Source organism: Penicillium lagena (assembly GCF_028827675.1).
Source record: "Penicillium lagena strain IBT 129212 chromosome Unknown utg000007l_segment0_segment0, whole genome shotgun sequence".
In the NCBI taxonomy this organism is placed as follows: domain Eukaryota; kingdom Fungi; phylum Ascomycota; class Eurotiomycetes; order Eurotiales; family Aspergillaceae; genus Penicillium; species Penicillium lagena.
The window spans coordinates 1,047,896-1,062,329 of NW_026623228.1; the positions used below are offsets into that span (position 1 = coordinate 1,047,896).

At 48.5% G+C, this 14,434-nt stretch overlaps 5 protein-coding genes across 5 annotated transcripts; 2 read left to right on the forward strand and 3 right to left on the reverse strand.

Annotated features, from left to right (window-relative positions):
- Nucleotides 1–46: 46 nt before the first annotated feature.
- On the reverse strand, nt 47–1,556 carry N7510_009943 (histidine phosphatase family protein; the record flags this gene model as incomplete). The annotated part of the gene is made up of 2 exons (XM_056981868.1): nt 47–1,364; nt 1,507–1,556. 2 exons carry the CDS (start codon nt 1,554–1,556, stop codon nt 47–49), a joined length of 1,368 nt encoding a protein of 455 aa, XP_056829704.1.
- Nucleotides 1,557–3,122: 1,566 nt separating this feature from the next.
- On the forward strand, nt 3,123–3,500 carry N7510_009944 (uncharacterized protein; the record flags this gene model as incomplete). The annotated part of the gene is made up of 1 exon (XM_056981869.1): nt 3,123–3,500. The coding sequence occupies one exon, from the start codon at nt 3,123–3,125 to the stop codon at nt 3,498–3,500; it is 378 nt and encodes a 125-aa protein (XP_056829705.1).
- A 2,750-nt stretch (nt 3,501–6,250) lies between these two features.
- On the reverse strand, nt 6,251–7,810 carry N7510_009945 (uncharacterized protein; the record flags this gene model as incomplete). The annotated part of the gene is made up of 2 exons (XM_056981870.1): nt 6,251–7,609; nt 7,685–7,810. The coding sequence occupies 2 exons, from the start codon at nt 7,808–7,810 to the stop codon at nt 6,251–6,253; spliced, it is 1,485 nt and encodes a 494-aa protein (XP_056829706.1).
- Nucleotides 7,811–9,265: 1,455 nt separating this feature from the next.
- N7510_009946 (uncharacterized protein) lies at nt 9,266–12,289 on the reverse strand (the record flags this gene model as incomplete). The annotated part of the gene is made up of 3 exons (XM_056981871.1): nt 9,266–11,954; nt 12,006–12,156; nt 12,211–12,289. The coding sequence occupies 3 exons, from the start codon at nt 12,287–12,289 to the stop codon at nt 9,266–9,268; spliced, it is 2,919 nt and encodes a 972-aa protein (XP_056829707.1).
- Nucleotides 12,290–13,139: 850 nt separating this feature from the next.
- N7510_009947 (uncharacterized protein) lies at nt 13,140–13,340 on the forward strand (the record flags this gene model as incomplete). Its single annotated transcript, XM_056981872.1, has 1 exon — nt 13,140–13,340. The coding sequence occupies one exon, from the start codon at nt 13,140–13,142 to the stop codon at nt 13,338–13,340; it is 201 nt and encodes a 66-aa protein (XP_056829708.1).
- Nucleotides 13,341–14,434: the final 1,094 nt, after the last annotated feature.

Consider the following 14,434-nt stretch of genomic DNA (forward strand, 5'->3'; position numbering starts at 1 on the left):
AAGAGCTTTGAGTAGAAGAGAGAAGACGCATCCTCTCGCAGCCCCCTTAAGAGTAGCAGGCTGACCAGCTAGCACCCTCCATAGCGTAGCTCATGGCGTCGACGAACTTGGTCAGGGTGCAACGGCCCAGAGAGTCGGAATCGCACTGCTTCATGGGCTGGACTCGGCCGTTGACAACGACACGGACATACTCCTCGGGCTCGAAGAGGCAGGTCATCTTCTCCACGAACACGCGGGACGCGAAAGGGGTGATCCAGTTGATGAGGAAGCCGTCGGCCTGCTCACCGCTGATGAGGATGGTGTTGGGCAGCATGTAGCTGGGGTCGAACATACCCATGGCAGACAGGGCATTAACGATGATGTGGTCATGTGAAAAGTCGACGTACATTGGCAGGCCGAGCGGGAAGGTCGCAGGGTCGCTGTCGAGGGTAATGTTGATGGTGCTACCGCTGGCAGGCACCTTGACAGGGGTGTTGGTCAGGCGGGAGACGAGCTCGATCACCCAGCCAGCACCCTGGGCAGGGCCGACGGGATCACCGTAGCTGTCGAGATAGAAGCGGTCCAAGGTTTTCTCATAGTTGTACTGGGCCCACTCCTCATCAGTGAAAAGCGCGCACCAAGGGGACAGCGGCTGGGCGTTGGGGTTGGCGACCGTCTCGTAGGGGCACACGTCCATGAGATCGATGATATGCTTGTCACTCATGCCGTTGCCGGGCAGATCTACAGCCCAGCGATCCGAGATCGCAGGCGCGAAGTAAGTCTCGTACAACTGCTTGGCGGTGGTGGTGATAGTGCTGTCATAACCGGTCATATACTCAGGGCAGGTACCCGGTGCCAACGTGTTGTTCTCAGTGGCAGTCTCGGGGATGAGGACCACGGGGTACGGGTAGGTCATGTCAGCGAGGCGTCCCCAGGCAGACATCTTGGAGGCGTGAAAGCCCTGGGTGAAGTTCTCAAACGACTGGACGACACGCGGGTAGTCGGTGGCCCGGAAGAAGGGCACCTTTCCCGATAGGCCCGCGAGCTCCTGGTAGCGCTGGTAGAAATAAACCCCGGAGTTGTACATTTCTTTCTCGCCCCAGGGGGTGAGCAGACCAGTGTAGGGTAGGGTAAAGTTGTAGTCCTTCAAGAAAGCGTACTCTCCCGTGAAGTAGCTCGAGTTCACGGCGGCCTGGAGCTCCGCTGTGTACTTGCCGTAGTCGGTGTCACTGGCTTCCGGGTAACGAGAGCCGTGACGCGACAGCAACTGAACAAAGTTGATAGAGCAGCCTAGAGGGACCTCGTCTGGGATATCCGTTGGGGCGGCGAACCATGGCGAGTAAAAGCCCCAGTTGTTCGACTCCTCAGGAGTACAGTCGTAGCCTCTCTCCAGAGAGACACAGGAAGGGGGCTCTGGAGTCGGCCAGAAGGGGTTAGGAATCCAAGGCCAGCCTGTGATCAGGCCGGCAGAGGCACTGAAGAATTTATTGTCAGACACCAAGTTATAAAGAGTCAATATAAACGTACCCCGAAGCGACAAGGCCGGTAGCGACAACAACCTTGGAGAGAATTGCCATGGTTGCTGAAAGGATGGGGGATGTCTGAGATCTACTTGTATTGACTACCCGTCCTTGTTATGTCCAGAATCCCCGAGACCTTTTATACCAGCGATAGCATTTGAGAGCAATCGGCGCTTGTTCTCCAGCGGCTACTATGTGTCGACGGCCGTCATAGTCCAGGGACCCACGAGGTCGCTGCACGATAAGCCCTCATAAGCGAAGCAATGGGTTTCCCGGAACTATACTAGTCACGGAGATACTTCCAGGACAATAGGAACACTGCAATCGAGCACATGGAGCGCTATGTCAGCTAAGAGTTACACTAGGGCATAAAAAGCTTCCAAACAATATTCCATGTCTCCACTTAGTTAACACGCTAGCATGCTTGTCAGCACTAGTGGCCGACAAGGGACACGAGACTTGCTTTTTGCCCGGCATCTAGGCCATTGTCAATTGAAGAGCAAGTATGGAGAAGACTGAAATTTGTCAGACGCGTGTCGCATGATGCATCTTATTGCTTACAGGCAGTGGGCTTTTCTAACCACATTAAGTGAAATATAGTAGAGCCCTATGAATCCTACAAATAGCTTGGAACATAAACTCTCTATGTTTAAGTAAGACACTTGAAAATATAAAGCGAATTGGTATGAAATGAATACATAATATATATATATATATATATTAATCAGATGTATTAGTTCTTTGATTCCACCACAACGCTAGGTGACGGTAAATCGGTCAGAGATGACGTGTGTTCTTTCTATCTCTGATCCGCTTGTACCCGCTCTCAGTAAGAAAAAAGAACCGTCATTTTTTTGCGCACAGGTCTTTCGAGAGTCATTTTCTCTAGTACTTAAGGGCCTCTCCCCTCCCGTCAACCATAGACTTTGCGCAAAATAACTCGCCTGCAACCGTTATTATCAAATCACTTCTGCAGAGTCTTTCCGGGTGACTGTCTTTACCGTGTCTTATTCCATCCAATCCCGTTTCCTTGATCCGTCCTTCTTTTCTCCTTAGTTTCTGTACCCAGCTGCTTTCCAAGCTTATGATTGCCTTAAATCATTACGTTTCCACAAAGCCGAAGAAGCAGGCGCCTAGCCCGGATTATTATCGCCGTCGCCGCCAGCGATTAGAGCAAGGCATCATTCAAAAACGACATGCTGTCTCGACTAAAAACAACATCGACCTCATCAAGACAAAATGGACCAGGTAGATGATTATCACACATTCATTTCTAACCTTGTATTAACAAAATCTCAGGCATTGCGTCTATCTAGGAGAAGATCCTTTGAAATTTCTTGTAGCAGCGCGTAAGGAGGACGTCATGATATTTCTGGAGTGGATATTGGATAATTTCAGAATAAAGAAGTTCAGTAGCTTGCACCAAAATTGGAGGCTATGGTGTCAGCTTTATCGCAAAGCTGTGGGACGCAGCCTTCATGCGAAGAGCTGCTAGGATATCAAAGATGTGGGTTACTCTTGCTTTCTTATGTCTTTGAAATTCTGACAAAAAGGCGGAAGTACATGAAAGCAAACTTGGTCCCACGTTATGAACTCGACTTGTCTGTCGGAGAGAAACCCGTCATGAACGTCGATGATCTATATATTGTTCTTCACCACCACTGGACGAAAGATAGAACACCTTACCCCGATAGCCGGCAAATTATCCAGCTGGCCTTCCTTCTACTCGTGTCTGCTTATACCGGAAGTCGACTAGGAGCGCTGGTTTACGTCGACAAGAACGAGCGAACCAATGTACAGCACTTCTTTAGCAATGCTATCGATGGTGAGGAAGGTCATGATGAAGAAGATTGGGATCTCAGGGCGGACGATCTCAAAACTCTATGCTATGGCCAGATCAGCTTGATTCTGCTACCCAATCCTGGTGGTACCCGTGATCATCTTCTGATAGAAGTCGATTTGAAACACATCAAAGGCCACAATAAAAAACCTAAAAGGTAACGAACTCATTGCTCGCTTGAGCTTCCCTACACTGACAGTAGCTGAAGAAAAATCTTTTTGATGTCGGAGGTAAAGCAACCGATGTTCGATGTCATAATTCTTCTTGATCACGCATTTTCATCAAACATTCGTTCTGTCGAAGATATTTTCAGAAATCGTGTGACCCCACCGCATCGCTCAGTGGAACTGAAATTCAAACAAGAGATGCTCAACGTACCTATTTGTCGTCAACCTGTTTCGACCGCTGCCGGGATGACTACTCACAGCATGAAGCCTCTCAAGTACCATACCTATCTTTATTTTCTTGAGCGGCTAAGCTTAGCTGTTGGGATGATTCGGGCTATGAAACCCTACGATCTTCGGCGTGGCACTGGTGAAGCTGTCGACAGTAAGTTCTAGTTTTCTGCATATGACTCTTTCATCAGAGCTAAGGTAGCAATACAGAAAGTGCATTTCCTCATATGTCATTGGTATTTGTCTGGATCTTGAAGTTTTGAGAACAAAAAATTTCCATTGAGTTTGTTAATTCCAATCTGCTCTCGGCAGCGGCGATCTATAATGCCAACATGATCGAGTATTATTTCTCCCCTTACAACCAGAACAAGTGTTTTTTCAACTGGATCGGACCAGATCTGCTATCTCCGAGAACCTGCAGTGAGGAAGTTTTCCTTCATATTTCCTCGTTTCAACAATTTGTCCCGGTGACATGTATAGAAATTCGACTTGCTGTATTGAACAACGTTACGGAAGGTCTCTTGGCAGAGTATCATTTCGTCCTTCCTCGAATCCAATCCATGGAGATAAACCTACGGCGGCTTCGTGAGAAAATACAGGCTATTATTCCACGATACATTTACAGAGAGGGAGGCAGAAATGTTCAGTTTCGACTGTTCATGTGGCCACAGAAGGATATTTTGCCGAATTTCTTCAGCGAACATGCGATATTCCAGTCTTGTGACCGACCTACCAAGTATTCTCTTCCGCTAGATCCAAAGTCTTTTGTTCGGAATCTTGTTGAGGAGTTTTAAAAAATACTATTTGCCGCTGAGTTCAGCTGTGGGTACTGTACATGCTAAAGATAGCAGTCAAGAATGATCCAACGTATAGTTTGTACATTGTCTTTATTCTTGCCTCTTGGTAGCGATAAGCCAGTCCGACCAAGTGTCAAAGTCCTTGGGAGTGGAATGTACAATTTATATCGGTATTGCTCTTCGGGGGGGATGATAGAAGCTCAGTGAGCGCCGGCCGATATCTACAGGATGGTTTTCTACATCTCCAGTTGTGCATTCAAATCATATTCTATGCGTTTAGTGAAACTATTTGTATACACAGTTGCGAAATTGGCTTCCATTGTTTGCACAGAAATTTCATCTAGAACCTTTTAATCCGCCCATACCAGATCAATCATTGTAATAGCATAACCTAGTCGATATAATCTAGCAAAAAGCGCGACAGCTAGTTGTATAATAACGTCTGTGCCTTTGTATAAGAGCTTCTATCAGATCGATCCACGGTTTGTATCGTGACTGCCATCAGTGATGTATCCAAAGTATCCCCAGTGAGACTTGCTAGCCCGAAGTTACACCAACTACCACCGAATGGGAGAACACAGTGCCGCATTTACAATACAACAGGTAGAAAGGTTCCATTTCCTCTGACGATTAACATGATGAGCCAACGGATTTCCACTTTGTCCCTATTCTCACCGCGCCTCACTTGGGAAGCGGTTCTGAACCCACCTTATTAGACAAGGAAGACTAATGAGCAAGGGAATAAGACGATACAGTAATTGAAAAATTCCCGGTGTAAGAAGTTGGGGCCGCGAGGTCCACTCTGACTATGATGTGGGGTGCTTCGCGACACGACGCTACTGTACTCATTCTGCGTTGATCGGCATATGCAGGTCCATTTACTAGAGTCTACATGGCTACCACGAAACCATACATAATTGTACGTCAAGGGTGTCAGTACTGTATAATATTTAATTTCAAATTCTATTTTGGCCAGGAGCTCGTCAATGTGTAGGTGGCTGATTGAACTTACTTCCTATGATACAATTTACCAGTTGGCTGTCATTCTCCTTGCGAGTTCTCTATGCTGATTTATTTATCAAGACTTAGATTTTAACATTCTTTGAATGCTCCATTTGGCTATTACTGTGCTGTGATATCAAGCTGCATATCTAGCTGATCGACTTCCTCCAACCGTCACTGAGTCCTTTACGTCGACGCAATCTTATCTTAGCTCTGCTGTTAAGGACTCGTGGGAGCCACTAGGTTTTGCTCCTTCTCTGAGGGCCTTTTTCACCAAAAGTAGATGATAACGGCAAGTTTCACGCGTCCTTGGCCTATGACAACCAGAAAAATCGAACACCACTCCAGCCAAACTATCTAAAGACGCTCCTTTTGAGAACAGCCAGCGAAATCTTTCAAAGTCGCCTTGCTCGTATGCTTCGCAACAGAGCCGATCAATACCACCTGGAATCTCTCGAAAAGAAGCACCATGATCGATCAACCAACTTAAAAGCACTTTGTAATTGTATGAACGAGCTGCGCTCTCAACAAGGTCGCCGCACGGAACATACTTCAGTGAGGCCCCACGTTGGATCAGAATATCCAGGCCCGGAGTCGCGCCGTTTTTGCGATAGGCGTATGATAAAATGTGGCCTCGCGATATGTAAAGACTTCTTCTGAATTGACAATCCTCGTCCTGCGTTTCCGAAGCATCGTTTTTAGGGGTCTGAATCTTTTTCAAAATAGATATAAGAGCCGAGCAGTCGAACAAAGACCATGTGCGTACAGCGTCTTAATCAAGTGACGACGCGGACTGTACGAGGGCAGAGCCTTGATATACTCCACCAGACTCGACGCATCGCTTGCATACTGATCCGCAGACCGGCCCAGAGACGGGTGATTGATAAAATTATTCTTGATGCGGTTCTGAAACACCACACCTCCGATAGCTACGCCGACAGCCTGGCCCATGACCCGGAAGAAGGTCGTCATCGTCACCGTGATGGACTGGTATGCCGGGTCGGAGGAAACTTGCACGGCGAGCATGACAGTTGGATAGAGCATGCCTAGGCCGATGCCGGCCACTAGATTCAGACAGACCCATTTCGCCGCTCGAGTGTGTGCATCGAGGAGATACAGCAAGCCCAGCCCGAGCGAGGAGATCGGCCAGCCAGCCCAGAGGGCCCAGCGGTAGCGGCCTGCTTTCGCGGCGACGATGCCCGTGATCACGGAAATGGGTGCAACGGTAAATGTCTCTGGGAAGACGGCTACGCCAGACATCACGGGGCTGAAGCCTAGTACGCCCTCATAGTAGAGGGGAAGGTAGTATACCAGTGCCCAGAGGATGATTCCGTGCAAGAAGCAGCCCAGGAGGTTGAGTGAGACAGTCCGGTTATTGAAGATCACCGGCGGGATTAGCGGGTGAGACGGCACGAGACACTCGTACATGGCGAAGGCGATCAGCCCGGCCACACCAAGGATCAGAGGGAGGAGCGTGTGCCACGAGCTCCAGGCGTACATGATGCCGCCCCAGGTGAGCGGGATGAGGAAGGCAGTGAGGGAAGCGACGAACAAGACGGAGCCGAAATAGTCAACGGTGGCAATTTTCTCTCGCAGCGAGACTTTACCGTGGTGCAGTTTTAGGAAGATGGGGATGAAAACCAGGCCTAGGCCACAGAAGGGAATGTTGACCCAGAAGACCCAACGCCAACTCGCGGACGACTGCGTGAACCTGCCACCGATAAGCGGGCCGACGACAGTCCCCAGCGCCCAGGTGCCGGAGCGGATACTCATCCACTTGCCACGCTCGCGCAGCGGGATGAGGTCTGCGATTAGGATCTCTGTTAGGGCCATGATCCCGCCGCCGCCGATGCCTTGAATGGATCGGCCGGTTAGGAGGAGAGTGAAGTTTTGCGAGACGGCCGAGAGAACGGAGCCGAGTGTGAAGGAAGCCACGGCTGTGAGGAGGACAATTTTGCGGCCGAAGATGTCGGAAGATAGAGAAAAGACCGGCTGGAAGACGCACGATGCTACCAGGAAGGATGTGCCTGTCCAGAAGGCCTCTGTTGCTGTTCCACCGAGGTCATCGGAGATAACCTATATAAGACGTCAATCGGATAGCATATGAGACATACACTACGTGTGTATCTATTGGATCAACAGAGATCTTACCGGCAGGGAGACTGATACAGAGGTTGCATCGAGTGCAGCCACAAAGTTGAGCAGCCCTACCACTGCGAAGATAAATTTGAGCTGCCAGGTAGGACGAAACGAAGTATCCTGAGGAACAGTCGCCATTACTTCTCTGGATATGGTAATAGTCGAAGAAGGAAGAGGTCTATAAACTGTTCTAGACAGAAAAGAATAGAAGAGCGGAAACAATCGCTGTCTTTAAATCTCCCCAGGAAAGGGCCATAGTTCATTGCCAACACACAGACAATGGCTCAAAACAATTTTCCAAAAATTATATTATAGCATAGGTGCTGCGGATGGATGAGACTAGCTGAGATCCTATTTACCCTAACGGGAGAAGACGAAACGTCGTTCGGTGGAAACTGCATCATCTGAGCGAGTCCCCTGGGGGTCTAAAAGAATGACCACGGACAGGCATGCGAATGGCTAGGTGAACGCGATTGTCAGCCTCCAGTAGCACCAGGATATACCCGTTCTTGGCTCAGTGGAACTAGATCAATTCCACGGCAGTGGGTACAGCTGAAAGCATGCTTGGGATTAATGTCGCTGCGAGAGCCTGTTGAAACACAATTTGTTCGAACTGAGAAGATTGGAGTAGATGTTCCTTCGATACAAAGCAAGGTGTTTAAAAAATTCACCACAGATTAGCTCAATTTTCAAGGGATACATCGTAGATACATGTTGTCGCGAGAAATTTCCGAGTTGCATGACTGGGAAAGAGGCACCATTTTTTTGTGAGCATATCGTCGAAGAGTTGCTGAAAATTTCTTTGGGTTCAATTTTCAGACTTTCAAGCATTTCGAGAGCCGCCGAAAATGCATTCTTACGGCGGATTCGACGTTCGCTCCGGTACATGCCCCATGGTATCAAGGTCACCAACTTCTCAGATGGGATGCTTAATGATCACTTGGGAAGACAATGAGACGGAGTCATTCCGAAAGACTCATCCTTCCAGTATTGTACTCTTTATCATGTTGTCCTTCACGAGGAAATGTGATTCAACGCAAGGAAAGAGTTGTTGCACGGGGATACAGGTACGTATACGGATCGTTATCAAATACCAATCACCAACGATGAAGTGATCCATGGTGAGGGACGTGGATCATGCGGATATCCACATCAATTTGCCATTCAAAGCAATAGGGTGGCAATTTTCGAGAACCTAGATTGCGCCAGAAGTTACTTCCCCATGATTGCTTTGAATCGGCCACGAGCTATCTATGGACCACCACCACGGTTACACTAACATTCGGAATCGGCTTCCATGTTTTACACATGAAAATTCTTGCTTAAAGCCTAGGTCGAAACACGCTAGTCCTTGATACGGAATGTGCGGCTGCCGGGAGTCGCTGCGCCGAACTTTGCAGGTATAGTACTTACAAAACGGTAGTACAGCAGTTATACAATACACGTACTGTTTTGGGGCAGAAGGGGAGATATCAAATGCCCGTTTGTCAACAGACTAAATGGCCGTGGATCGCTATAAACTACCAAATTATCTAGGTCCAAGTATTGTTACCTAATACTGCATGTGCAAAGTGAGTAAAACTTTTCAATTAATCATGAGTCAATATCCAGCGCCCCGGTTTCCCATTCTAGCAGGGCATTGGAATTGGACACAACATGAGGATGTGCAGGACCCAGGATTCGTTGCTGTTTAGCTAAACACTTTCTTAACAAATCGATAGCGTCTGACCTCAGACCTGCGAATTTCAAAGTGAAGGCCAGATTGGCCATGCTTGTCAACGTATCGGGATGGTCCTCGCCGAGCTTCGTCATGCGAGTCTTGATGACCTGCACGTCAAGCTGCTCCGCCTCCTTCCATCGGCCCTGATTCCAGTATGTCGACGCTAGGTTGGCCATGCTAGTCAGTGTGTCGGGATGGTCCTCGCCGAGCTTAGTCTTGCTCATCTCTGTCACCTGTACTAAGAGCTTTCCGGCCTTGTCCCACCGGCCCTGCTCCTGATATATCGTCGCGAGGTTGTTTATGGCCGCCATAGTGTTAGGATGGTCCTCGCCAAATTTCGTATTGCGTCTCTCGATCACCTGCACGTAGAGCTGCTCGGCTTCCTCCCACCGACCCTGGCTCCGATATGTCGACGCGAGGTTGGCCATATTCGTTAACGTGTCGGGATGGTCCTCGCCGAGTTTCATCTTGCTCGTCTCTATCACCTGCACCAAAAGCTTTTCGGCCTCATCCAGCCGGCCCTGGCTCCAAAATATCTGCGCTAGACCAGCTACCGCCTCTAGCTTATCGGGATGGTCCTTCCCAAGCTTCTTCTTACGTCTCTCGATCATCTGCACGTACAGTTTCTCGGCCTCATTCCACTGGCCCTGCAGATAGAAGATCGACGCGAGGTTAGCTGTGCTTGTTAGCGTAAAGGGGTGATCCTCGCCAAGTTTCATCGTGCTTGCTTCTGCGACCCGCATAAAGAGTTTCCTAGCCTCATCCCACCGGCCTTGGCTGCGATATGTTAATGCGAGGTTGTTTATGATCATTAGCGTAGTAGGATGATATTCATCGAGCTTCGTCTTGCATCTCTCGATCACCTGCACGTAGAGCTGCTCCGCTTCTTTCCATCGGCCCTGATTCCAGTATGTCGATGCTAGGTTGGCCATGCTAGTCAGTGTGTCGGGATGGTCCTCGCCGAGCTTAGTCTTGCTTCTCTCTATGACCTGCACGTAGAGCTGCTCCGCCTCTTCCCACCGCCCCTGGTTCCTATATGTCGACGCGAGGTTTGCCATGTCCGATAGCGTATTGAAATTTTGAGAACCAAATGTTCTTTTCAGTATTTGTAGTTGCAGTGACTCGGCCTCGCGCCATCGACCTTGGTGAAGGTACGTTACGACGAGAATTCTCGCGCTAGACCGCGCTTTAGAATGCTTTGCTCCCAAAATCTCGCCTCTCGTAATCATAGATTTCGACGCCAACTCTTCTGCGTCGGAAAAGCTTCCTTGCTTTATCGCATAGAGCGCCCCCTTATGGAGGAGCCTTGTCCATTCTAGAAGAGCTTTGTTTGATTCAGGTGGCTGAGAAAGAGCCGATTTAACATGCGGGAAAAGTGACTTGCAGTTTTCCCAGTCATCATAATGGTTGGTTGGGAATGCCTGGAGGATTTTTCCTGTGAATATTTCCTTCCAAAACTCAATGCGTCCCTGGATCCGAAGCCATCTCAACGTAGCTAGTTGTACTAGGCGATGTATCTGGAAGACTTTAGGACCTTGTTCCATTAATACAAAGGAATAATGTCGCAATATTTCAATGTCTTCGTCAAATGTATCTTCTGTCGGTTCTGTGTAAGCAGTGGCTCTGTTTGAGTACGGACTGCCAATGACCCCTTTTAGGCGGCCACTGTGCGATCTTCGATATCCATCTCGCCCCACAGAGAGGATCACGCGGTACATACGATATAGTCGGGACTGGTGATCCTGGGTCTTCTGGGTGGATTGGAGAATACACTCCGGAATGCCTTGAGGGTCGAAAAGGCTCATGAGCGAAAGTAGGTCTGCCGCTGACTCTTTGGCGCGTCGAAGATGGTCGAAGGATATCTGCCACGTAACCAGTATCGAGTTCTTAGCCTCCCAGTCTCGGTTGACAAGTTTTGCTTCGTAGTTGAGGAGCCTCATCGCCTGGTCGCTGTTTCGGAATTCTTCAAGGTACTGTGCTACTGAGCATCGAGGTGACCTGTTTGCGATATAAGCTGCGGCCTGTACGATCGCGAGTGGTATGAAGTCAAGAGCCTCCACTAGCAGAACGATGTCATCATCCACAATATGTTTATTTAGCTTCTTTTGTAGCAGATCCAGCGCTTCGGCCTCGTTCATCGGTTGTACTTCGATAATATTCTTGTGACTAGCAATGTCTAAAGCCACTCTCTTATTTCGACTGGTGACAATGATGGATCCGTTAGAGCTTTCCAAAAGGTACCTTAGCGGTGGCTGGGTCGAGGTATCGCGCTGACCGTCTACTTGCCTCTGGTCACTTGAAGGTTTGCTGAGAAGTTCGTCATCATCAACATTGTCTAGGACAAGAATCCATTTTCCGATCTTTGCATCTTGTAGCCAATTGCTAACGACTCTGAATATATTGGCGTTGCGGTCCTTGCGTCCCGGAATCTTGACTCGATCGGCAAGGTCACGAAGGCTATTCTCACAGCGGGTGAGGTTGCTCGCATGAATCCAGAAGACCCACGTCTCCGATGATTGCCGTCGGACCCGGTGAGAGTATTCAATAGCCAGTTGGGTTTTCCTGCTCCGTAATCAGCGCTAACGAAACGCTCTTAAGCCGCGTTGCCCTTACCCGACGCCGCCAAGTCCAACAAGCACTGTCCTGGATCCCGGGATCAAGACTTTCTCATGGATTTGGTCAAGGAGCGCATCGCGACTGACAAAGTCTGGATCAGGTAGGAACGGCACGGTCGATAGAGGCTCTGGGTGTGGTTCCGGTCGCTCTGGGGGTGCCATTAGTCTGACGGACCCATTTTTAGCGGTCCTTGGAAACTTACCTGGTGAAAGACATATCCACCCTTGGTTGATCCCTAGCTGTAACCCCGAATTCGCGTCGCCAAACGAAATAGAGGCCATATTCAACGCGCTTGACACGCAATGTTTGGAATTGGAGGCAGAATAAATATCCGGCCTCTGAATAGTTGAAGTCCATCCTCAGCCTCACTATCAGGTGACTCCATGGGCGCTAAGAGAACGAGGACCGTGCCCGGCGACATCAGCCATCTGGGATATGGGCACTGAGTAGCGAATAAATTGTCTAGTCAAATGTAACAGGCTTGGGGCTATTTGGCGGCATGTGCGTCCGTCTGATGATGGCTGACAAGCGCTGCGGATTGCAAGCGCACTGGTCTCAAAAGTCGGAAGGGGGATGTGAATTGTATCCGCAAGACACGTAATATTCAGTTATTTTACATGCAAGTCCTAACAGACAAGGATGAAATATGACGCTAGCCATATATGCATTAGCCAATCGCCCGTTGTTTAACAAGTTTCTCTCTGTCAAAGTTTCATGGAAGCCAATTTTGAATGTTACTATACTCCAACTGCTCAGTTTCCAGCTAGGAAAAGTCTGGAAGCAAGCGTCGTTTCCAAACAGGAAAGTGCAAACATTATTCCTTCTGTGATTGTGACTCAACATACGTGTCCCCAAATCCCATCTTCTTCTCAACAGCAGCAGCAACCTGCACACAGTCTGCAACCCGAAGTTGGGATGCAGCTTATCAATGGTATACCCCAGCCTGTATTTCACAAATAGGAGCAACCTGCAGATTACTGTATCTGCCTCGTGCGATTTCGGAACACTCCGCGAACCCTCAATTCGAACCATATTTACAACCGCGACCGGCGAAGCATGTACAAGCACATTATGACTCGCAAATATTCCAAACGGTAATGAAGAGAAAATTCGAGCAAGCACACGAAAGAAATGTTCAACACTCGACCACGTCCGCTGCTTCAGCTCAAAGGCTGTTCTGCTCCGTGTGTGCTCGCCCCTGGCAGCACTCTCGATATCGGACATGCGATTGATGTCGCGAGCAAGCCCATGCCCGCTCGTCAGCATCTCGGCGACCGCAGGGCGTCGTCCTTCCACCTCCATAAGAGCCGAAAGCCACATAAAATGGCCTAAATGCTTTTGATTTATCAAGGATTTGAGCGATAGAGATTTTGTTCTTATTTGTGGACCTGTAAATGCCCAATAAATGGAAGCATCTTCGGTCAGGATTTATAAAACCTAGGAGCTCAATATATTTTTGAGTTATTCTGAAGATTCCCATCAATAATCAAAGATGAACAGGAATTCGCAAATGGCTCAGGGATTGTAAGATAAAAATTATTCCCAACTGATGGCAAGAACACGATCTGTTCTATGACGTAAGTTCTTGGAGGGGGGCCAGGAATAATTATTCAGTTGAAAATTGAAGGCCATATCTCAATCAATCCTGCGCGAGGAACACTGAATATCCTTCTTGCGACAAAATATCACGGCCACCCACGTAACGCAAGCGGCGACAGAGAGTCCCGCCGAAAACCATGTTGCAGTTAACAATGCTCCAAGTTTGGCCTGAATCTGTCAGGGTAAAATACCCACTAGTATTACTAGTTGGTCCATCTGCCGCATGTTGGTGAGTGTGTGTCCAATTGGAAGGGGCCCCCGGTGGAGCCCAACTATCTAGACTATGAGCTGACTAAGTGAGGTCGGACCCGGGATCACGTGACCTCTATACGGGCAGTGCTCCAACACCGCATCCTTATCACCTGACCTCCCATTATGGAATGTGGTAACTAAGTGCAATTTCCACTCCTTTACAGAATCCCGCAGTTTTTTCCGCTTTCTGCTCCCTATAAATACAGACATGATAGATAACCTGAATACCATCGTTTTCATCCTTGTCAAATCGGACTACCTGGTAGGATTACTAGTGAATACGCCTTTACCGCATTTTCACAGAATCCCTAAAGGTTTTAAAATGGTATTGATTCCGTCAGCAAGTGTGCTGTAAATGATTTCCACGATAATTGATGCCCCTGTGACAGATATTGATGCCAGCTAAAATCCAAAGAAATTAGCTTGCCGTAAGTTATAGATAATCCGATTTGAGAGAACGTACAACTGAGAAAATTAAGAGCATAGATTCACCCCGCGAAAAAATCATCGACATGATACAAAACGTTGCGGTTAAGAGAGTAGCAATTATTCCCATGACATAAGCTACAATTGAC